This window comes from Seriola aureovittata, chromosome 4, assembly GCF_021018895.1.
Source record: "Seriola aureovittata isolate HTS-2021-v1 ecotype China chromosome 4, ASM2101889v1, whole genome shotgun sequence".
In the NCBI taxonomy this organism is placed as follows: domain Eukaryota; kingdom Metazoa; phylum Chordata; class Actinopteri; order Carangiformes; family Carangidae; genus Seriola; species Seriola aureovittata.
Window position 1 is genome coordinate 30,258,892 of NC_079367.1, and position 24,747 is coordinate 30,283,638.

At 41.7% G+C, this 24,747-nt stretch overlaps 2 protein-coding genes across 5 annotated transcripts; both read right to left on the reverse strand.

The window, feature by feature from the left end:
• Positions 1-10,388, reverse strand: rffl (ring finger and FYVE-like domain containing E3 ubiquitin protein ligase). Of its 2 annotated transcripts, none has more exons than XM_056373189.1 (8): positions 10,168-10,388; positions 8,350-8,531; positions 4,593-4,790; positions 4,267-4,500; positions 3,850-4,054; positions 2,347-2,370; positions 1,555-1,761; positions 1-1,159 (listed from the first exon to the last, which is right to left on the reverse strand). In XM_056373189.1, the coding sequence occupies exons 2-7, from the start codon at positions 8,527-8,529 to the stop codon at positions 1,577-1,579; spliced, it is 1,026 nt and encodes a 341-aa protein (XP_056229164.1). In that variant the 5' UTR covers positions 8,530-8,531; positions 10,168-10,388; the 3' UTR covers positions 1-1,159; positions 1,555-1,576. The 2 variants fall into 2 exon arrangements, with proteins under 2 accessions (XP_056229164.1, XP_056229165.1); XM_056373190.1 differs by lacking the exon at positions 10,168-10,388 and adding an exon at positions 9,459-10,098.
• A 1,245-nt stretch (positions 10,389-11,633) lies between these two features.
• Positions 11,634-24,121, reverse strand: eif4h (eukaryotic translation initiation factor 4h). Of its 3 annotated transcripts, XM_056374454.1 has the most exons (8): positions 23,973-24,120; positions 18,450-18,637; positions 18,244-18,308; positions 17,282-17,378; positions 16,132-16,224; positions 15,454-15,627; positions 14,602-14,717; positions 11,634-12,320 (listed from the first exon to the last, which is right to left on the reverse strand). In XM_056374454.1, exons 1-8 carry the CDS (start codon positions 24,035-24,037, stop codon positions 12,315-12,317), a joined length of 804 nt encoding a protein of 267 aa, XP_056230429.1. In that variant the 5' UTR covers positions 24,038-24,120; the 3' UTR covers positions 11,634-12,314. The 3 variants fall into 3 exon arrangements, with proteins under 3 accessions (XP_056230429.1, XP_056230430.1, XP_056230428.1); XM_056374455.1 differs by lacking the exon at positions 16,132-16,224; XM_056374453.1 differs by lacking the exon at positions 11,634-12,320 and having other exon boundaries at positions 14,578-14,717; positions 23,973-24,121.
• Between the last annotated feature and the right edge of the window lie 626 nt (positions 24,122-24,747).

Sequence of the window (24,747 nt, forward strand, 5' to 3'; positions counted from 1 at the left end):
TACAGCAGGTAACACACTGACTTTGCATGTCTACCTCACCCCCCCCAAATAACCCCAACTATCCCGTTAACTGTGAACATGTTCACTTGTCTGCTGTAGGATGCTCACCTACACGTCAGAGGGTAAAGGTGTGATTGACCAGTCACCTGAGGCAGGGGGCGGGCCCAGTGTCAGGTCATGATCCTGCTGATAATCTGATCTGACGGCAGTTTAATCAACATGTTGTTTTTCTGCTCTGATTGGCTGCTGGAGTGACACTGCTTAGTTTGGATTTTACTACACAGAAGTCCATGAGTGAGTTAGCACAGAAAGATAAGGCTGATGTCTCAAAGTAGAAGAACTTTCGGCTTTGGTCTGGAAGCGGTCCCAGGTCTCTGTCAGTCCTGATACCAAACAGGACCAACAGTACTGTCATGAACTGTCCTCAGGATGCAGATAAATCAGGTCCTGAGGCTTCATGAAAGCGTGGAAAACCTCTTGTGAACAGTCTGCAGCTGAGTCCAGCCATGTTTATATTTATTCTTAGTCTTTCCTGTCTGTGTATCACCGCTACGAGCTGTTGATTTTATATAGTTCTATATTTGAGTGCCCAGTACCCTGCACACCTTCTGCTGTTTTACTTCACTTAGTTATGTTTTACAGTGTAAACTCACTGCAGACTGTAAACAAACTGAAGGCTGCGATAAGAACACTGTATGTGCATGTGTTCATTTAGAGGTCATGTGATCACTCGCTGACACTGTGCAGGTTTGGATGGACCCTCCTCACCTGTCCAGATAAAGCCACATTTCTCTTTGGTAGATTTCCACCTTCAGGTGTCACTGCTGGATCATGGTGTTGGTTAAGACCTTCTTCACACGGAGGAGGACTGACGGTTGTCAGGGCAGAGTGGGTGGGGGGCAGAGATGAGCTGGCGAAGGCACAGACAATTGTTGGTTTATAGATCAGATGTGATCCACCTCCTGTGGAGCTGCAGAGTCAGTCTGAGTGTTCAGCTTTGAAGATCACATAAGGTCACTTCTTATTCTTCAGCACAGTCCAACGTGGCGTCTTATTTACACTAGAAAAATAAAGCTACCAAAATAAAAGCATTCTGTTTCTGTAGAGGGTCCCTTCAGGAAGATGTGTTTGCAGTTTATTGCTCTGAAGACAGTTGGTCCTACAGAGAGGAGGAGGAAACAATCAGTCAGACGGAGCAGATTCTGGCATTAAACACTTTGAACACAAACGCAATTTAAAATCGAGCTCTGTGAGTTTGGACAAGATTATTTAGAGTTAATTTTAATCAACGAAAATTAAAACAAAATTTGAAAAAATAAAAATAAAAGATTTTTTGCAACAAATATCAAACTGAAACAACCAAAGGGCAGCCTTGCGTTCACTTTTCTACAACCAATTTTTTTTTTTTTAAACTCTTTCACAATGTTCAATAAGAAATAAAAACAGAGAAGGTTGTGACTGGGTAAACTGGGATTGGAGGCAGAGCAAAAACGCCTGTTGACAACATCTGTCCCAATGGTCAGACTGTGATCAGACTGATTGTGTGTGGTTTACCTGGGTCCAGGTCAGGGTTGGTTCAGGACCTGAAGACGTGCACGGCTCTGACGACGTACTGGCGGCAGATGGGACACTCGCTCATCCTCTTGCCGCACTTGGTGCAGGTGATCATGTGACCACACTCCAGCAGGACGCAGTCGATGGGAGAGTCCATGCAGATCTTACAGAGGTTCTCCTCCGGACCTGCAGCGCTGCAGCCGGACTCTAGAGGGAGACAGAGGGAGATGCATGCAGCGCTGTGAGGGACAATCTCATCTCCACAACTCACACATGATCACTAAAGATGCTCACAGGAATAAATGAGTAGAAATAAACATGACAGAAAGATGTACAGAGCACTGGGAGGGACAATAATATGGTCATAAAAATGTGAGTTCTCGCTTTCTTGATTAATTGATTAATCATTTGGTCAATAAAATATCAGATAATATGAAAACACATCAACTGAGCTTCTCCACGATGATGTCTTCAAACAGAAAACAAAGACTTTCTCTTTACAATGATGGAAACTTAAAAACCAGCAAATCCTCACATCTGAGAAGCTTAAGAAACAGTTTTCAATGATTAATTGATTTTGAAACCAGTTGGAGACGAATTTTCTTTCAATCAATCCACTGATTTATCGACTAATTGTTTCAGCTTTATAAAACATCATCAATATTTAAATAGACAATATAAATTAACCAATAAATTCTGAAATAAACTGATTGAAACAGAACTGACTACTCTGAACTGGTTTTTCAGTCAGTCACATGTACTACTGACTCTGGAGAGAAAACAGAAACTCACCTTCAGCGCTCACGGTGTTGGCAGCTGAAAGACACAAAACAAAGCATTTCGATTTTAGTTTTTGAACTGATAAATCTGAGTCCTCTACAGATGAACTGTAAAGTCTCTGATGATGATTTTATTTATTCTGGATCAGACACTGAAAATCAGACTTAAACCCGTCCTGTCCTCTGGAGGAGTCTGTCTCTATCTCGTCCCAGTTGTGGTTCAGATGTTTCAGCAGTCTGCTCTTAGCCCAGTTTACTGTTTAAGGTTTTGCAGAAAGATTCACAGAGAACACACAGAGCCCTGACACTCAGTCTTCAGTCGTTGCCCTTGGTGACCAGAACATGTGTTTAAAAAACCAGGGGCCAGTTGCACAAAGTATGACACTTAAGGTTTAATTGCTCCTTAGCCGAGGGAGTTACTTAAGAGTGTTGCTCAGAATCTCTTAAAAGGTTTCCTTAGTTAGGGAAAAAAAGTTCAGTAATTTACAGCTGTAAAATTCTACTGTTTCCATGGAGACTACTTGCTGGCGTTAGTGTTTCTGATACCTGTTAAAACTCTTGGGAAGCTGATAACATTAAAAGGAGTGCGTAATGTAGAATCAGTTCCCCATTGTTAATGGTCCATTGGATTCTCCCACTCTTCTTGGGATGTTTTCATTTTATTCATTTATCACATTAAACTTATACATGTTGCAGTTAAGACAGTCAGAGGTACCTTTAGTTTTTTCCTTACTAAGACTAAGGTCTTTGTGCAACAGTTTAACTGATTCTTTAAGATAAGGAGAAAACCTTAAATACTTAAATGAAGATTTTAAAGAAACTTTAAGGAGAAGACTTAAGGGTGTTTGTCCAACAGTTTTTATTTTAAGGAAACCTTAACGCAGACATTAAGGAAAATCTTAACTTAAAGTGTTTTGTGCAACCGGCCCCAGACTTTCAGATGTTTGGGGTTGATGTCCATCTTTGAACTGTCTCTGCTCTGTTCAAGGGGAGGGGCTAAGACACACAGTAAAACAGGAAGCAGAGGAGAGAAATGACGCAGTAAACGACAGCAAAACGCAGGTGAGACTGTCACACCGAGATGAAATAACAAATACATTTTTTGTTTTTTTTAATTTTTTTTACTTTTTGTTCCTTTGGGGCTGGCTGCCTGCTGGAGCAGTGGTAGGGGTAACCCTGTGGTTACAGATACTTCACTGGTTTTAATGGACCTGTGTTTTGTGAAGGAAACTGAGGCTGTTTCACAGAAATACAGGCAGAGACAGTAACAACCTCTTCATCTTCATTATCATTAAATACACGTTAAATACGTTCAGAGTCACCTGTGGCTGCTCCAACAGGAAGTAGACTCAGAGAGAAAAGACACAGATCCAACAGTCAGAAACACATCCAGAGAACAGGGGGGTTAATGACGACACATTTATTTAGTTTGATGTAAACACACACACACACACACACACACACACACACACACACACACACACACACACACACACAGTAGGACCAGTGGACTCACCCAGTAAGTTCTGCTGATCCTGGTACAGCCGGCTCACTCTCTCCATCAGCTCCCACTTCTCACAGCATCCTTTGTAGTCCACAAAGTTCCTGGAGAGGATTTCCTTCAGCTGTCGGACACTCAGCGCCTCGATGTCGTCCAGACAGCTCAGGTCCGACAGAGAGGCTCTGCGACCTGAGACCTGGGGCTCCTCGGGGTCCCAGGTCTGAACCAGAACGACAACAGACACTGAGTCAGTCACAAGACCCAGACTGAAAAACCAAGACCCAGACTCAAACCTGGGTCCTGACTGACTGAAACCTAAGACCCTGATTCAAACCCAAGACCCAGACTTTATGACTGTTCCATGACCACTTTCAAGGACTTTCCATGCTTGCAGAGGTATGATCAAAGTATCAAGTCCTTCTCAGGTTTTACCTGGTCTTCTTCCTGAACCTCGGGCTCAGCAGGGGCGGTCTCTGTGGGAGGGTTCGGGGCTTCAGGCTGTGCAGCAGGAGCGTCAGGGGTCAGGATCGGGGTGGGTGTGGGGGGATCAGGGGTCAAGGTGGAGATGGGGGGGTCAGAGCTCACAGAGGGGGGGTCAGGAGTCTCGGGGGCTGAGCCGCTGGATGGTGAAGACTGCTGCCCCAGGACCAGTTCCACCAGCTCCTCCTGTAGAACAGGAAACACTGCTTTACCAGAGGGAGTGGGGAGGGAGGGACTCACAGGTGCGTTTGTGGCTAATTGATACTGAATGGCCTCACCTTCTCTCTGCACAGGTGGGTGGAGACCTCATGCAGGTGCAGGTAGTCTCTGAGCTCCTTCACTTTGAGCTTCATAAGCTCAGCCCGCTCCAGCAGGTTCCCGTAGAAACGCTGACAGGTGTGACAGAGGCGGGGGCGGGGCTCCATCTGGGCAGAGCAACGACTGCAGTAGTTCTTCTTACAGTCCATACACACATGCTGAGAGACAGACAGGTGGAGAGACAGGTATATATATATATAGAGAGAGAGAGAGAGAGAGAGACGGTCAATGAGGTAGTGAGATGGAGAGAGAGTCAATGATTAAAGTAGATAGACATTAAGTGAGTCAGTCAGTGAGTCATAGTAGGACAGGTAGACATATATATAGAGAGAGACATAAAGAGACAGGTGGAGAGTAAGACATCTTAGAGAGACAGAGACAGCTGGAGGGTGAGACAGGCCACATGTCCCTCTACTATAAAAACAGCTAGACTGCTGTGGGTCAGAGCAGCTGGACTGAGCTGCTGCAATGTTTCGGAGGCTACTTCTTGTGTGTTTCAGTCAGATTCAGAGACAGGTGAGATGAGTCATGTAAAGATCTGGTGTGTTTGAAAACGCGCAGGAGGCTCTAACACACCTGGTTCTGAATCTCTACACCAGTTAGAGACACAACAGCTGCAGTCACGAAGAAACAAACAAGGGTGGATCATTGATCTGTGATGTCACAGTGGGACAGTCCACTGACAGTGAGAGTTCTTCAGTACACCGTTGCATCGTTACTCTGAGTATGTAGCTCATATCGATGAATCCCAGAGCGGCCTCAAAGTGACACTGCACCAGAAACAGATGTGGTCCTGAGACGTCTGTTCTCAGCACAAAGTCTGAGACACATTTTCACAGACAGCTTACTTTACCACATGTTAACTAGCAGCCCTGTACAGCCTGAACCTCTACCATTAAATAGGAGGCTGATCCTCATCTCATCAAACACATGTAAACAGACAAACATGAACATATTTCAATAAATGATAACATAATTTCTCTCTCTCTCACTCTGACGTCTATTATCTTGAGTTTAATCTCAGCCCAAGAGGAGGAGACACAACAGCAGAGCTGAGCTGTCACACTGAAATCCACATCACTATCTATTTTATCTGGTTATACAGGGTTGTTGTAATAAACTGTAGCTTTAGCCCACACCTTTTCAGCCAATACTGTCATGTTTTATTTCTATGTGTCTGTACTATGTATAAATATTAATGAGGACCAAAATAAATTGAACCATGAACTATGATAACTCAGGCAAGACTCAGGACTGTCCCACTGTAACATCAACAACTGTTATACAACCACTTTAAAACCTGTGTGACGACTTTCAGTCAGTCCGATCGTTTAGGAATTACCTGTGACTTGTGATGGTCCAGCATGAGGGCCGGAAATTCCCAATCAATGAAAACACAAATAGACAGACCAGTGTACGCTCTGATGATGTGACGTCATTTACAGTCTGTTGATCTCTGGACACTCATCTGAGCAGCAGCTTCTCTATCACTGACTGAGCTTCAACAGGATCAATCTAAAGTGATTTTCATTTAATGCACTCAGTGAAAATCTCCTCAACCTACTGTCTGTTCTGTGTGACCTGAGAAAAAAATTAAACACTATAATTACCACCTCCTCCATTCAGACAAGCTTCAGGTTACATTCCTGTTTATCCAGAGTCATATAAAATATGAACCATTTGTGTGAAATTTTGTCACAGTTGCTGTGTGAAGTCTGGAGTTATGACTCGGTGACTTTTGACCACCAAAATCTAATCAGTTTGTCCTTGAGTCCATGTGAATGTTTGTGCCAAATGTGAAGCGATTCCCTTAAGGTGTTCTGGAGATATTGCATTCACAAGTCCAAAATCATCTTTTGTAAGGTCACCGTGCCCTTGACCTTTGGCCACCAAAATCTACCAAATCTTGAGTCCAAGTGAATGTTTGTATCAAATTTGAAGACGTTCCGTCAAGCCGTTACTGCGATATCGAGTCCATGAGAATGGGACGGACAGACAGTTAACCTGAAAACAATATGTACTGTGAAAATATATAAAAATCGGAGGCTCTGTAAATATGAAATAAACAAAGTGGCTCGGACAAAGTACCACAACAATATTCAAGCCAATAAGCAACAGGGGGTGCTGCTGCGCAGGACAAGGGAAAGAAGAAGAGGGGAGGTGGAGGAGAGGGGGCAGTGGGAGACTGTAAATCTAGCACATCCTAACAGACAGCGCTAACTTAAGGGGGAGAAGGAGAAGTCTACTCTCCATCACTGTCACTGTGGAGCTCTGAATGGGGTTGACTGGACTCACATCAGAGACCAGCAGCGACATCAAGGTGACTGCATGGAGGAAATGTCTACTGACGGCAGCATGACGGCGGCACACTTCATCAGGAACATCTGCTTAATCATGCAAATATACAGTCAGCCAATCATGTAGCAGTAGTAGAGCCATGTGAGGAGCTCCAGTTCATGTTCACATCAAACACCCACTGACAGAAAGGCTTCAGTCACTCAGATAACCAGTCTTTACAACTGTGCAGAGCAGAAAAGCTTCAGAGTGAACAACACATCCAACCTACAAAAGCAGAGACCATGTCAGCTTCCACTTCCTGTCACCAAGAACAGAAACCTGAGGCTGCAGTGGACACAGACTCACTAACACTGGACAGTTGAAGACCGGGTCTGATAGATCTTGATTTGTGCTGAGGCAACAGATGGTAGGGTAAGAGTCTGAATCCACAGACCCAACCTGCCTTGTGTCAATAGTCCAGACTGGTGGGGGTGTGATGGTGTGGGGAATGTTTTCTTCTTAATATCACTCTATCATGGTGTGAATGTCTCTGTGTATCTGAGTATTGTTGCTGACCATGTTCATCCCTTCATGGCCCCAGTTCACCATCTTCTAATGGCTTCAGTGGGTCCTCACTGTTCACACCTGGTGACGATCCTCCTACCGAGAGCTCACTGACCAATCAGTATTGGTCAGTGTGTGTCATGTGACGCCCAAAGGTGTCACCAGACAAAAACAGATGTCCTTCTCTGTCCTTTCTCTTTTCTTTTTGGCTTGCTCAGGAGCAACAGCTCCTCGCCCCTCTCTGCTCTTCAAGGAGCAACAAGGCTCCAAGCCCAGGTCAGCCCTGCTACCTGAGACAACAGCTCTCTTGCCAGCCTGCTCACAGCAGACTGCATTTGTTCCGAGGACTAGGTAACATTAACTGACTGGGCCTATCCTCACGTAGCACAGCACAGCTCAACAGCAGAAGTTTAAACCTTTGTACATGTAGGTTAATGTTTTGCTGTTATGTTCGCTTAGGTTGTGGTTAGTCATACAGTTAATTGAGTACTTGTATGTTCACATACATACCTGTAGTACATCTCAGTTCAAGAACCTGCATGCAGCTAACCTCCTCCCTCTAACCTGGTACCTTTAGACTACATGAGTCAGGCTAACAAAGAAACTCACACCTTCCCTCTCCCATACACCAGGTGGTCTCAGCAGCCATTTTGAGTAGTTTCTTTGTTTATCACCATCTTGTTTAGTTTTCCTTGTTCAGGCCAAGCGGTCACAGTGACCATTTTCAACTGGACATCTTGCCTTTGTCTGTGCCTGAGAGAAATGTATTAATTCTAAACTCACAGCACGAGGACTCCAAACAATAGGATCTGAACTTTGACCCTCAGCAGACCAGTCGATGTGTTTTAGAGGTGGAGATCAGGTAGTGGGAGTTACCTTCTTGGCAGGTGTGTCAAAACGCCCCCCGCAGGCCTTACAGGTGTGCTCAGGTAGAGGAGAAGACGGCTGACTGGTGAACGCTGAGTTACTGTAGGACTGATTCCGACGCTCACCTTCACCAGTGTGTTCAACATCAGCTGAGTCCATACACAACCAGTTACAGCAGGACGCCCACATACCTGACAAACACACAGAAATACTCCAAATACTTTGTGCACAACCAGCTCTGACACTTTATGACTCACTGAATCTCTGAATAAACGACTTTCCTTAAATCAAGGATTTTCTCATTGTAGTTTTGTTACTTTCACTGACATAAAGAATTTTTCGCAACTTTCTTCTGTGAACTGATAACTGTAGAGTAAACCACATAGTAAAATCTAACATTTTTATCTTCCTTTCTCCTTGTCACATATTTATTACCTAAATCCATTGTAAAATAGACTTTTACATATTACTGAGGACTCATGCTAAATGTGGCATTATATACACATCAGTCACAAAGCAGAACTTTCATAAATAATCAGTCATTACAATGCATAAACTTGGGGATCTAAAGACAAACTTGCGCTATTTGAGAACAGCATGATCAAAACATTTTGCTAAATTCAAGTTCACATGTAATTAAAATGAATATTGTCTTGAATTAAATACAAGGTGAATGGACAGACCTGTATTTATAACTCTTGGAATATCTGAAGTCAAGTTTTGACTTGCTAAATTTAACAATATGATCATGAAGGTTCTTGTCCAATAATAGAAAACAGTTCAGCATTATATCTTCAGATATTTCACTGCATTTTATTAGTAAAACTTGTTTACTGTTGAACTTATTCATGCCAAAAATTGAATTTAATTAAATATCTTATACTATGATTGTTACTGTCACTAAAATCTGTATATGATCACTTTATTTTTGTACATCTCTAAACCTCTAATCAAACATATTTTTACACTATAACATTGTTACCACCACCAAAAAAAAAAGAAATCTACATACTTTATCCTCCAATTTTGTACACAGCTGACTGTAAACCAAACTCCACAGTACAAACTGACCTTTTTCTGTTCCTTAATTGTCGTTTTACATTCATAATATCAATTACCTGGTAAAACCGACTTTTACAAATAATCATAATCTTCTGAGAAATTCGGCGCTGTGTTTCACTTAGTAGGACTTTTGTTTAATAAATCAGCAGGTATAGAAAGGCAGAATATTGATGTTTATTATTAGAATGTTTTTTTATATGCAGTTATAGTAAGTACTATTTTGTTTTAAATAACAGTCGAGTAAACAAGTGTGTTGATGAACCGTAAATAAATATTAAGTGATGTCTTAGCAGCAGCAGCAGCACCACCACCAGGCTCCGTTTAACTTAACCCGCAAATACGTATAATCCATAACTGCGCTAATCAAGTTTAAAAGCAATTTAAATAAGCACTGTTTTGAGTTGACTGTTGAGCCAAATTAGTAAGAACGTCTACATAATACGTAAAGATTATTAAATTGTGTTTTAGGAGTAGTATTTGTTTACCGAGGAGCAAAGCGAGGTTAAATTCAACGATATGTTAACGGAGTCTGGCGTGTGGAGTCTGGAAAGTGCCCTGAGCTGCTAGCAGGCTAAACAGGCTAGGCTAACAGTAGGCTAGTTAGTGAAGTGAATCAGGCTGAAGTTTAAAAAAACTAACAAAACTAACAAACACAAACCAACAACTCGACAACCATAGCCGACGACTGACCGAGTTAACATAACCAGGTTATCAGGTTATCTAACAACTAACCAGCAGGATTATCAACATAGCGAAGCGTCTTACCTGTTAATGACAGGGGCTTCTACAGCTAGCAGTCAGCTAACTAACCACCGCGTCGCTGCTAGTTAACGAAAACTAACTAATGGTTTAAACGTAACGATGTTAGTTTATCGGCATGATGAGTTAGTAGTTTTATCTGGAACCAGAGATATAAAGTCAGAGTCAGACTGAAGCCTGAGATAACAACAGTGCTGAACCAGGAAGAGTTCAACTACACTACTCACACGCGCGCATGCACGCGCGAGACAGAGACACACACAGACAGACAGACAGACAGACAGACAGACAGACAGACACACACACACACACACACACACACACACACACACACACACACACACACACACACACACACACGGCAGCACAAGCAGAAACACACACAGTAACACAAACAAAGACACAATAAAGTTGTTTCATATGAGGTGGATATCATTTCCATTAAACTTTATTCCAGGTTCACAAAGTCACAGTCTCAAGTTTATTTACTGGAACAGACTGTAAACTGAAGCACAGAGGTTTGATTGATTATCCTTTGGGGTCTGCAAAATTGGTGCTCTGAGCAAAATTGTTACATGGCCATAGCAGCAAATAAGCATCTTTATTAGAACAAAAATGCTATTTTGGTAAAGATATACATCATCATAACATAGAGTAATGGGGCAAAAATTAGAAAAATGCAATGCTGACATAAGTGACCTCTCAAGGTCACCAAAGGTCAGATATAAATTGCCTCCACATCTGAAATAAAACTTTGGGATATGTACATTATATGCTGAAACGTTCATGCTTTAGTCATAAAATGAACAATTACTAATTGATTAAGATATTTTTTATGCTGGTTAGGTATATTTTATGTATTAAAGTTAATGTGTTCATTTTTAATTTGTAAACTAACTGCAGCTGATGTGGAAAAACCAGGACAGACTGATTTGTATTTAAATACAACACTTTCATATAATGTAAATCAATCTGTAATGTTATTAAAAAAAACAAAAAAAACAATACAGCTGCATAATTTAGTGATTAAATCATGTTCTTGACATTGTGGTTAAATCTGTCTTGTATAAGTGAAAATAAGTTTGAGACTTTTTTCTTCTCTATTAAAGTGCATTAGAAATTCACTCACACTGGACTTACATATTAAAGAAGCTATATGCAAGTTTTGCTATTGCTGCATAGCTAACGTTAGCATTAGCAGCCGTTTACTGACCAGCATCAACAGCTGTCTCCAGAGTTAGAAACAAACACCAATGTTAAACCTTTTTTTGCTTCTAGTTCTATCACCGTTTTCTTCTACTGAACCATGCTAACCAACTAGCCCTGTCTGTAACATCCAGTCTGTCCTGAAGAAGTAACTGCTCAGAGGATGTATTATAACTCTGACCCCAGACCCGCTCCCAGCAGAGAAAACTTCCATGTAGCTCCTTTAGATAATAAACTTCCTCCAAACACAGAGAGAGGGACAGAAGCAGAATAGAACGAGCTTTATTCTTTATTGTTCTTTCATTTGGAGGAAAAGATAAAAACCAAAACGAGAAATCGACGCCCCCTTACCCCCACCCTGAAATTAAACACATTCTGGTGGATGTATGTAGATGATACAGTTTTATTGCCATAAACAGTGTTGGAAAAGAAAAAGTTAAAACAGCTGTTCTTTATTCTATAGTACAGTAAGAAAAAGTTCTTCCATTTAATGTCCTGGAAAACAAAGAAAACTTTATCAGCGACACAAATGTTCTCAAAGCGACGCAGACTGAAAACACTTAAGGTTTAAATCCTGCTCAGCTGATCCACTACAGACCCAGACCTGATCCACACTGACACACAGAGACCTGAGAACATTCAGCTGGACCAGGTTTGTGGTCCACAGTGAGTTCAGTTTTCCTACAGATTAAAGATGAAGGACTACAGTTAACTACAAACCAAAATTATGACTTCATTGTACAATAATTAATAATTTTGACTTTGCAGGCTCATTCAAAACTTTTCATCAATTTTACAAAATTTTCTTGGTGGCAGTCGACTTCCACATGATCCACACTGAAGTAACAAGAGCACAAAAACCTTTAAATTTCTTCTTTTCTGTTGGTGACACGTCGTGTGAGCGCCACCGTCTGGTCAGGAGAATGTCAGGAGGTGGTTTAAATGAGTCAGTGCTGTAAACAAAGACAGATGGAGGAGAAGCCAAGAGATTGAAACAGAAAGAGGTGAAGAAAATGGGGAGCAAAAAGCAAAGGGGAAAAAAAAAAAAAATTAGGGAAGAAAAACATTTTTTTCATCCTGTCTCTTTTCCTCTTCCCCCGTTTGTTTTATTTCCCTTCTCTTGTATCCCCCTTTTTACATTCCTCTTCTTCATTCCTTCTTGCAACACTTTTTATATCAAAACGCATCTGTGCCACAAATGGATAAGAAACAAGTGTTTTAATCACAGGAGCCAGAGAAAGAGCCACAAAAAATGGGAAGAATACAGGCGAGAAGACTGAAAACAGACACAAGGAAAGACGAGAAAAAACAGAAAATTAAAGATTAAAGGGAAGACACTTTCTTTTTCTTTCACTGTATGTTTCCCATTTCATCACCTCTTTCCTGTCCTTTCATGAGCCCTGTATTTTTCTGTTGTTAAACAGAAAAATACATGAAAATATAAAAAAGGAAAAGAACGACGAGACAAAAGGTATTAAAAATGGAAGAAAGAAAATTAATTCCAAAAAACGGAAAAACAAAATAAGCTCTCCTTCTTTCCTTACAGAAAATGTTTCTTTTCTTTTGTTAAACAGTATAAGAAAGGCCTTTCGAAAGAAGACAAAAACAGGAAAAAAGAAAAACATAAATCAAGGGAAAAAGAAAACAAAAAAAGGGAAATGATGCTTCTCTCTGTCTCTTTTTCTGTTTCTTCAGTTCTCCACTGCATCCTTTCATCCCCTTTACATGTATTCCTTCCCGTTTTCAAATGAATCCACTACAGGTGAAGTTTTCAGTGTGGACCAATGGAAACTTTATGACCTGTGTTCAGTGTGGACGATGTCTCTTTCTTAAATCTGATTGAACAGGACAGGTTTGGCTCTGTAACTATGGAGACCACGCCACTGTGTCAGATCAGTTAGAGACAACCAGAGGAGCCGTAATTGTAGGCCACACCCCCCACTGCTGACTGTTTCACCCCCCCTGTGTAAAGTGTGCTGCGTTCAGGGTGTGTGGGTCAACCTCCATCATTGTAATTTATTTTTGCAGGCTTTGGCCTTCAGGAGCAGAACCAGGAGACAAACCACAAACTCCACACAGCATTATTTTTGGTAAATACCAGAAAGATTTTTTTTGTAATGAATTAATTTCCTACAGTCAGTTTTCTGTTAGCAAACCGTTTTTCCCTTTTCCCCTCAGCACCTGAACGCAGCAACATGGCCACAATTAATGGGATTCCAAACAAAAGTAAGTCCCTCAGACAATGAACGCAGCACCTGGTCTCCTGTTTCTCAGCACTCCATCTAAACATCTTACCCCAGTGCATCATGGGAACAGAACCATCAGCACTCTAAAGCTTCAGGCGTCAGCGTATTTTATTTCAAGAAAATGTTTTCGGGGGCGGGGGGGTGAGCTTGTTGAGAGCTGGCAGTCCGTCCTGACGAAGGTTAAGCCCCGCCCACCCAGGACGACAGGGTGATTAAACAACAAACACTGAGAAAAATATAAAAAATAATTTTTTGACTAAAGCTGGAAAACCTTATTGATGAGTCACCACGGCAACGAGCGACAGCAAAGAAGAAGAAAAAAAAGCTTAATCTCTGACTCAACCAATCAAGATGAGGGGCCGGGGCTGCAGTGGAACGACTACAAAATACAAAAAGAAAAAAGAAAACAAACCACCAAAAAAAATGACTTTACAGGTTTAACCTCTGGGCTTCTTACGGTTGGAGAGTAAATGGTGGGTGACCTTTGACCCAGCGAAGGAGGAGGAACGGGACTGGGCTACTGGGCATAGCGGGTATGACATCACAGTAAGCGGCAGTGAGGGGGCGGGACGAAGGGCGGGGCAGAGAAACCCAAAGTTTGGACATGCATTCACAAGCTGCTCGTGTTTGTGTTTACAGATTTTTCTGATTATTCATCAGTGTCAGAGTGTGTTTCATCTTTATTCCCACTAAGAATAAATATTCTGCTCAAACTGAACTCAAAACAGGAAGAAGAAGTAGTAGAAGAAGTAGAAGAAGAAGAGGAGGGCGGCGTCCGCTCGCTCACTGTCTGTCAGGAAGGAATGCTAACTGTGGCGTTTAAACTCATCCCGTTTCTTTCTTTCTGTTTTGTTTTTCCTTGTTAAAGTTCTCTATCTGTTTACTTGTGTGTCCCCTCCCTCTCCCTCCCCCTCCCCCTCCCTCCCCCTCCCCCTCCTCCCTCAGGCCCTCGCAGCCCTCAGTCCTATGGTTTTTCTCTGGAGATCACCTCCTCTCGCGGCTTGGCTCCGCCGAAGATAGCAGAGTTTGGGTTGGCGACCTGGTTGAGCGGCTCAGAGACGGTTCGGGGCTTCAGCTGCAGCCGAGGCCGCTGTGCACGCTCCTCTGTGAGACAACAAACAAACAAAGAAAAGATCAAAAACCCTGATCACCTGTTCACACAGCTTCACTTTCACTTCTTGTACTTTTCATGGTCTCACCTGTCAAAGTAACCAGTAACACTCGATAATGAGAAACTAAATAACTTCCTCAACAGTTAAATCACTGAAGTAAAAACTGCAAAACCGAATCAGTCATTTAACAAAGACCTGAATACAGAGAAATGTAAATTGTAAGGAAAATGTAAATGTAAGGATAACAACACTAAGGAAATTAAGAACTAAATGATTAACTACCTAAGCCCATTAAGGCTAACTAAGTAAAAATTCTCCACAACTAAATAAATTAAAAAAGCAGACTGTTAAATCAATTGATAAAAATAAAAATTTAAGATAAATGATAAAAACAATATTTTAAAATGTACACAGTGAATTAAATAAATTACAAATTACACAAAGTAACAAATCTAAGACTTTCACAAATTTCAAGAACAATCTAAGCAACTAATTCTTAAAAATGTTACAAGTGAAAAACTCATTTAAGTGACAAAGTTAAAAATCAATAATTACAAATAAGACTGAACAACAAAAATTAAGAATTGCAACTAATAAAATGAAAAACACCACACTGAATAACTACAAGACTAATCACCCAACTTAACGTTTACATGATTAAACAACTAAATAAATGTACAAATACTAAAAGTCCACAGTTGTGAGTCTTAAACAGGAAGTGGTGTCACCTTCAGACGGTTCCCTGAAGTCTGTTGTTCCTCCCCGGGGGGGTCCATCTCTGAAGCGACCCATTCCTGCTCCTCCTCCTCCTCCTCCTCCTCCTCCTGCTGCACCCCTTCTGTCGCCAGGGCGACTGCCGCCGCCTCGACTCCGCCCCCCCATGTAGTCATCATCTCTAAAACCTGCAGAGACAGTTGCACAGACCGACAGGTAAGTGAGCAGACAACCCTCCCCCCAGGTGCGCTGCAGCATCTGGATCCTGCGAGGTGATAAATAAGCATGGATGGTTCAGGTGAAAGGGCATGATGGGAAAAAAAACGGGGCATGGCATAGCAGCCTTAGGAGGTGGAGCCTTGTGGTTAAAGGTTTCACTTGTGAGTAAAATTGTTTAACCTACAAGAGAATGTGGTTTAGATAAGTGTCACCATTCATGTAACTCAGCTAAGTCTGGTCAGGCTGTGTAGTTTGTCTCAGTCCAGTTTGTTCCAGTAGATTCAGGTGTCTACGAGCACCAGTATTAATTATTTATTCTATATATTCTCTGTTTAAATTAGTTTTATTTCAAAGACGTTATCCTGCTTTCTCACTGGCCGCGGCCCAGAAGTGCTCCGATTGGCCAGCTGGGAACCGCTGCTGTCCAACCTGAGCTGCTGAACAACCTGAGCTGCTGAACTCTCTTAGCGCACCTCCTCCTGGCTGGTCGTAGAAGTCCTCACGGGAGTCACGTCCTCCTCCTCCTGCTCCTCCTCCTCTGGGAGCTCCTCGAGAACCTCCTCGTCCTGCAGGGGACAGGGGGAGTTTAACACCGAGAGGAGAGAGAGAGGAGGAGAAGAGGGAGAACACTGAGAGAGGGGGAAGGAGAGAGGTGGGGGGGTTGGAGGGAAACCACCAACAGGAGAGATGGGGGAGGAGAGGGGGGGGGGGGGTGAAGGGGAAAACTCAGAGGAGAGATGGGGCAGGAGAGAGAGGAGGAAAAGGGAGGAGGGAAAACACAGAGGAGGGGGGGAGGGGAGTAGAGGAGCAGAGAGAAAGTGGGAGGAGAGGAAGAGGTTGGGGAGAAGGGGGAGAAGAGAGAGAAAGGGGGAGGAGAGGAGAAAGAGAGAAGTGGAGGTGGGTGAGGAGGAGAGAGAGAGAGGGAGAGAAGAGGAGTGGGGGCAGGAGAAGAGGGAAAACAAGGAGGGGGAGAAGAGGAATGACAGGAAACAGAAGGATGAGAGGAGAAGAGAGGAAGAAACAAGGAGAAGAGGAAGACAAGGAGAGGAGGAAACAGAGGAGGAGGTGGCTGCGCACCCTTCTGCAAGGAGCTGGAAGAACAGCACTGAAGAGGCGGAGCTTGTTAGTTGTCCATCAGCCAATCAGAGAGGAGATGTTAGAGAGAAGAAGCAGTGACACTGTTCATGAGACTTACTGCTCACCTGCACCAGGTGACCTCGTCCTACCTGTTACCTGTGTGTGTGTGTGTGTACATGCGTGTGTATGTGTAGAGGAAAAGTAAAAGAAGGGGGAGGGCTGTGGAGGTGAGGATGAAGCGATGAAAGGATGAAGCATGAAGGAAGAAGAGTCCTTCTCCTCCTCCAAGTCAAGAGGCCAGTCAGAACTGGTCTTACTGAATCCAGATCAGACTCTGGTCTGAATACTGGTCTCTTTTAGATCTCATATTGAAAACATACTGAGCAGGTTCACCTTCAGACACACACACCGACACACACACTAACACATACCTGTTACACCCACTAGCACACACAGATACACACCTGTTACACCCACTAACACACACAGACACCTGTTAAATTCCAGGTTAGTGACCTACTTCCTGTTAGTGTGTGGTGCTCCTACCTCTAGCGTCGTCTTTCCTGAAGCCAAAGCCGCCTCCTCCTCGTTCTTGCCTTCGTCCCTCTGCGATGTCGACCCTCAGTGACCTTTCACCTAACAACTGCAGGGGTCAGAGGTCACATCAGACTCATAACAGTTCTACACCTTCACACCAGCTCATTCCCCGTGTTTCATGGTTTCAAAGGAGTTTGTGCAAATAGAAAGGTTCATTTTGTGACTTTAATGACAGGGTTACACTTATTTAGAAAACAAGGTACACAACATACTCCACTGTACAGGTATGACAATGTGATTACACGTGTTTCTAACATGCTGTTTGAATATACATGAAAAATGTTCCCATATCCAAGAAAGACATGTATGTATGTGTGCGTGTGTGTATGTATGTACGTACGTACGTATGTATTTGACATATTTGATTTATAAAATGTCTTTACGGCTTTGTGTTATTTAATCAAGGTATTTCAGATATTTCAGAAAGACGAAAAGCTTCAGGATTTAAATCAACAATAAAGTAATCAGACATGTTTTGTGTTATTAAAACATTTGTACATCTGTAAAATTGTATGAAAACTATAGTTTTTACCGTATTTACTTTTATTCAATAACATACATGATATACATGTAGATATATATTAGACCTGGCAAGAGGTGGGGCTGAGAAACACGTTTTGAAAATTCATAAGCTGCTGACTACATTGCTGTCAATCAAATAATTCATTAATCGACTATTAATCACAGCTCTGATACTTATGTAATCATATGTAATTACCATATATGGCCAAATAAAACATTTTTATGTGGTCAGAAAATCAGGCTTCATATTGTGTGTGTTGTCCCTGAGTGAAACACCTGTACCTGCGGACTGGTCACCTGTCTAACTGTGTTCTGTCAGTGTGAATGCGAACCCGGTCTGTCTCCATGTGTATCAGGCGGAAGGACAAAAACATGACTCAGATACTCACAGCACCGTCATACGTCAAAGCTTCTTTTAGAGATTCCAAGTCTTCAAACTCAACATAACAAAAACCTGAAAGACACAAAGACGGTGAGACTGACTCAGTCTGATGGACCTGAGGGTATGAACCTCTCTGCTGCCCCTGCCTGGGGAAACACCACCACCCTCCGAGCTGCAGCCTACACGCAATGACAGAAAATGAAATCCTCTGACCTTTGAACTTGTCTGTCTCTTTGTCTCTGACCAATCGGACGCTGCGGATGTTGAGCTCTTTGAAGATGATGTCGATGTCTCCCTGCACCGTGTTGAATGGCAGGTTTCCTACGTATGCCGTGAATGGAGGCTCTGACGGCAGCTCCTTCTGCTTCCTGGGGCCTCCGGGGCCACCACCACCACGGGGCCTGACGGGAAGGGACGGGGACACAGACAGGATCATTTGATGCACATGAGTGACTTCTATTTGCAGACAGTTTGACTGAATGTGAACTAATACTGGTTAAAGAAGCTCATGTTGTATCTCACATGATCAACTTTTACCAATATGATTTAGTTAGTTTCCACATCACACTTCAGTGATGGTTATGGCAGTTGTGTCTCCCTGTAGTGATTAAAAATCTTCAGGTAAGAAATAATATCATCCGTGTCCATGTCCACTCACAGTATGTTATACAATAGAAAAGTATTTCTAAATAACTATTTACAAATTAAAACTATTTTGTATGAACTAACCTGCTCTACAGTTTCATTGCAGAAGACTTAATAGGGCTGATAATGAGCCCAGTCCACTCCTAAAACAGGTGGTCTGTCCTCGTTAAATAATGCAGTAGAAATGATGGAGGCTTGAGACCACATCAGAGTCACAACGTCTTACTACTATACACATTTTGCAATAACTTGCCACAGCCGCAATGTCATGTAGTCGTACTTAAAAGACTCTGCAGAGGGCTTTTAGTTTGAAACAAGGGATACAGGAAGTGGAGATGTGGCGACACACGGCCGAGGTGAGAGACGAGAAGAGAAATAAAGAGGTAGATTTAACTAATGATATTTAATACGACTGGGGACTGACCACCGACAGTCCATTGAGTCTCAGTACATGAGAGCGTGTCCTTCACTGACAGGTGTGAGCAGGTCGGCCGACCTAAAAACATGATGATGTTGTTGCGGCAGAGACAAACTGTCCCTGAGGATCAACAACCTGAAACACAAACCAGGTAACAAGACACCCGTGGACGGGATCATCCGAACCCAGGCTGAAGATTAGGTCTATTCTTATCACTGATTAATCTGCTGACAGTGAAGACTGCCCATGACAAGATGACGTCAAAAACACCAAATTATTTCATTTATTATCATGTAAAAAGAAGAAAAGCAGCAAAATCTCACATATAAGAACTTTTTGATTTTTGATCACCTACACAACTGCATTTAACCTTAAGTATTCAATAGCAATTAAAAGTTCCATTTCTGATTCTGGTTCAATAAAGATTCAAATCATTATCACGACTGTCACTAATTGCTTCCACAAATTTATAACTAAATAATCAACCTGTTATTGCAGGATACAGTGAATTAGTTGAAACAATAGATGTTGGTTCTTGTAAAGTATTTTATAAAATGCTGAACTGTTCCTTAAAATTCAGAAACTCATCAGACTGGATCAGAATTATACACGGACATGATATTCAGAGTCAGAGCTCTGAACTAGGTATTTAAAAAGGTCATATAACTCTGGACTCATTTACTCCAGTACTGTATTAAAGGTTCCATATAGTATAAAGGTCTCTGTCCATGTGTAGTTTGATTATATTCTATATTAATACTGTGAAAGTATCAAAGCCTCAGTCCACAGAGAAATGCACACATCCTGTATTCAGAAACTGAGCCTTAAAACCAGCTGTCAGGACTTCTGGAACTTTGTGATGTCACAACAAACCAGTCACTGCTCTCAGCCATGCCCCAAGCCCTGCCCACCTGGACCCAGCATCCAACCTTTCAGGATTTGGTTTCTCTCATTGTTTTCCTGAAAACTGCTATATTTTTATTCCATCACTCAGAAAACAGTCAGCCAATCAGAAGAGAGGCTCAGAGCCTCCTCTCTTCTGATTGGCTCACCGACCTATTGTTATTAGAGCTCTAGAGAGAAGCCTGAGAGAGGAGATGTAAAACTACACTGAGATGGTTTTTGGTTCTTATAACTTTTTATGGATCAACATTTCAAATACAACACAGTGTAAAATATGGGACCTTTAAGTACAGCTTGGAGGCACTTGTACTTTACTTGAGTATGTCTATTTCATGCTGCTAAAAATACTGTAGTTTTTACTGCTGTCACTTATTTTAAAGCTCTAGTTACCGATTAAATTCCATATGAAAATTATTAATATGATCAACAAATAAGCAATGTATTGTTATAGATAGTATTAAATGGAGCTGCATGATATGCAAACAAAAAAAAATGATATTGCAATTATATTGGCAGATATTGCGATATGGGCCATGATTTCAGTTTCATTTCATTTCATTTTCACTGAAAAAAATATTTAAATGATGTGATTTTTGGTCTGTAGCAAACAAACATGTTGCTTCACGTCTGGAGAATATGATATGTAGGCTGGGGCATCTCTGTAGCACCACAACACTTATGGTGCTAACAATGCACAGCAATGTAACAAATTTTACCTTTATCAAAAAAAGCTCCTGTGATTTGGATATTGCACTTGGTCATTCTGCGATTCTGATTATATTTAGAATTGTGGAGCTCTAGCATTAAAATGAAATGCTGTAAAAAATCAATTGATTAGTCGATTGACAGAAAATAATTAGACAACTAACCCTAACCCTAATAACGAGTGAATCATTCTGAGTCATTTCCTTGCAGAGAAAATGCAGAACATTTATTGTAGCAATGTGTACAGGATGAGCTTCATCTTTGATGGTGAACTACATGTGTCTGAGCTGAGGACAGTTATTCAGATCTTTGAGGATGTCACCGTGTGACTGACACTGTTAACTACTTAATCCTGACATGTTAGCATTGGTTAGAATTATTCACTGACGAAAACAATGAGCCTCACTTTTACCAGCTGCAACGTTAAAGTGACAAACACATTAACACACCAATCATTATAATAACATAATATAATTTTTTTGAATAACAAGTATTTTTTACTTCTGGTACTTGAAGTTTATTTTGATGCTGATACTTCTGTTGTTACTGCAGTACACTGTTGAACGCAGTACTTTTACTTGTGACTGTACTTTGATCATTTCTCCAGCAGGACAGGGCGTTAACAGCCTGAAAACCTCAGTCAGACTCTTACCTGTCTACCAGGTTAACCTTAGATCCTGACTCTCAGTCATGATGAAGACATCATGTTGTCTTCTCAGTGCATGTCCATCTTTTCTGTGCTGTAAACCTCAGCTCTAACATGGAAGCTGTGTTACTGCCCCCTGTTGGACCCTCTGAGGATCAAACAAGTGTCTGGTTCTCATGAAGCTCCATCACATATTAACTGATTGGTCTGTAAAATCATTCAGTTTCTCAGAGTCTGAGGTTACGTCTCGTTTAGTCCAACCACAGTTCACTGTGGTAGAAAACAGAATCTGTCACCAGACAAACTGCAGCAGTTTATCACTGTTTCTTGATAAATTAATGAAACTAGTAACTACTGATTATCAAAAATATTTCTTGATAATGTTCCTGCTGATTGATAGGTCAATTAATTAACTACTTATTTCAGCTCTGGTGGTTTCTATCATCAAACACCCACCCTGCTGTCAGCTGGGTTCAGTGATATTAACAAACAGGCCGTCTGACTAAAACCTGATGTTTTCGGATTATTCAACTTTAATATGAACATTACATGAATCATTAAGTATCACAGTAGTTGAGTTGTTTTAGATGTGAATGATACATCGATCAATACATAAGTAATTTATAAAACAAAACCTCATCATTTTCTAAAGGCAGAATCTCAAATGTCTCAGATTTTCAATTTTCTGTCACAGTGAACTGAACCTCTGGGGTTTCAACTGTTGGTCAGACAAAACAAGACATTTAAAGACCTTAGCTTGAAATGGAGACACACTGTGAGCCCTTAAAACAAAGCTGATGCTGACTTGGCATTAGGGCTGAAAAAATCATACAGTGATTATTTTGGAAGATATCACGATATGAGTCTTGATTTCAGTTGGAAAAGTTTTTCATTTAATTTTCACTGTAAAAATAAAAGTTGCATGATGATGTGATTTTTGTTGGGTCTTGTACCAAACCATCTGATTTGCATGTTACACTTGGCCACATTGCGATTTTGACAACATATCAATTAATTGTGCAGTCCTACTTGGCATTTTTGTCACATGTTGCATGTGTTAAACCAATTCTTCATCTTTTGATTGTCCTACCTGAGTCACTGTCACAGGTACAATGGAAGTATGTTACTAGCTGACAACAAAATAAAATATGAGTAACAAATCTGAGCTGCAGCTGTGTTCATAATCTCATCAGTGACTCGTGTACAGATCAACACTAGACAACAAGTCAAAGAAACTCTCTGCAGATGACTTCATTAAAAAATTAATCATTTTTAGTTCATCAGCTTAAAGTTCTCTATCAAAACATGTTTCTGCTGCTGGGGAAATAAACTAATTCAGTCTAAAGGTTTTATGGTGTCTGAAGCAGCTGCAACGTTTTTGACCACATGATATAAATGTATTCTGTAACAATTTTCAGAACTAAACTATCACTACATCTAATCAATATCTGACTCGTTCTCTGGTGTCAGTTTCTCCAGTGTCTCAGCTTTTCTGTTTTCTATCACAGTAAATGAACCTCTCTGGCTTTGGACTGTTGGTTGGACAAAACAAGAATATGTGTCCCCCTGGACTCTGAGAGACTGAGATAAACGGTGTTTTGTGATGTTTCATAAATCAAACCATTCACTGATGAATCAATAAAGATAAACTGATGAGGTTAATAATCGTAAATAACAGCAAAGTAAACAGCTCTGGAGGACAGAGTGGATGGAGCCTGAAGGAACACAAAAACAATGTATAGCTTTTACTGCCTCATATAGCAGCTGCAAACATCCAGAACAAACCAAGAAATCTGCTTTTCACTGCTGGTTTCATTCATCAACATCATTTAACACACACATCAAATAACAGCTCAGAAAAAAAGCAGATAACCTGCTGCTTACTGTATGGACCACAACATATCAATAACCAATAGTCCTGATTGATACCCAGCCTCATGTTTGGTTACTACGTGGATGAAGCTGCAGTTGCGGACACATGATGCAGCCATGCGGGCAGTCTGCAGCTGCAGCTCGGCCACCACCTCCACATGCTGTGGCCTCCTGTTCCGCCCTGTCTCGCCTCTCACTGGGACCGGTTCACTATTCCAAACACTTAACAAATCACCGTAATTTTACTGCCCAGCTCCGGGGCGATTCTCGCCACATGAGTCCGTTTGTTTCACTGTCTGTACGCAGCTAGCCCGCTACTAAAGGTTAGCCTATTAGCTCCGGGACCACGGTGTTCCCCTGCCGCTCTACGCGGCCTTCCCTCACTCCTGCCCGGCCCACTCAGCAGGCGCCCGGCGGGTCGAGCTCCGGGGCCTGGCCGCCATGCACTGAGGCTCGGGGAGGAAATCAATGGGAAACACGGCGACGGTCCTGTCGGTGTTTGTGTTTGAGGCACACAGCAGAGCTGCCATACAGAGCAGAGACTCACCCTCTACCGCCGCCGAAGCTACCGTAGGCCCGGTCCCGCTCATCATAGCTGTCGTAGTCCGCCATTACTGCTGCTGTGTGTCGGAGGAGGAGGTCCTACACGTCACACACGGAGCGGGCTTAGGTGCCCGTAGGGCGCCTGACCGGGAACACTGAAACTCTGTCGAAGTTGCTTTGTTAACTTCATTTTAAAGGTTTTAGAAATACAAAAGTAAAGATAAAATACAACGTGACTAAATATGAATATTCATTATGAATAAACAACAATGTAGAATACTAAAGAATCTACCAGGGAGGACGGTTGATTTAAAGGTATAATGTGTAAGATCGTGCTACTTGCTCCACCTCCATAGGGGTCAGCATTTTACCTCTTCTCCCCTGTCCAGTTAATCAAATTGTTGTTTTCCCCATGTTCCTACAATTTATTATGATTATACAAATTATGAATACTTGTAGTAAAAACAGTATGCTTTTATTTACCTATAAAAATATGAAAGCAAAGGGAAACTGCATGACACATGGGTGTCTACAGGCTACAGCAGCATGAGGAAGGGATGATGACATCATCACAAAGGCAGAATCAGAAAATAAGGTTTATTGCCAGGTATTTTTTTACTTACAAGATATTTGGCTTGGTGTTTGGTGCAGTATACAATAAACATATTAACAGGAAATAACAATAAAAAGGTAAAGTACTGCAACAGTCAAAAAGATAAATGTACATAGACACACATATTAAAAAAAATAAAACCATGAAAAAAACTACGTACATAAGT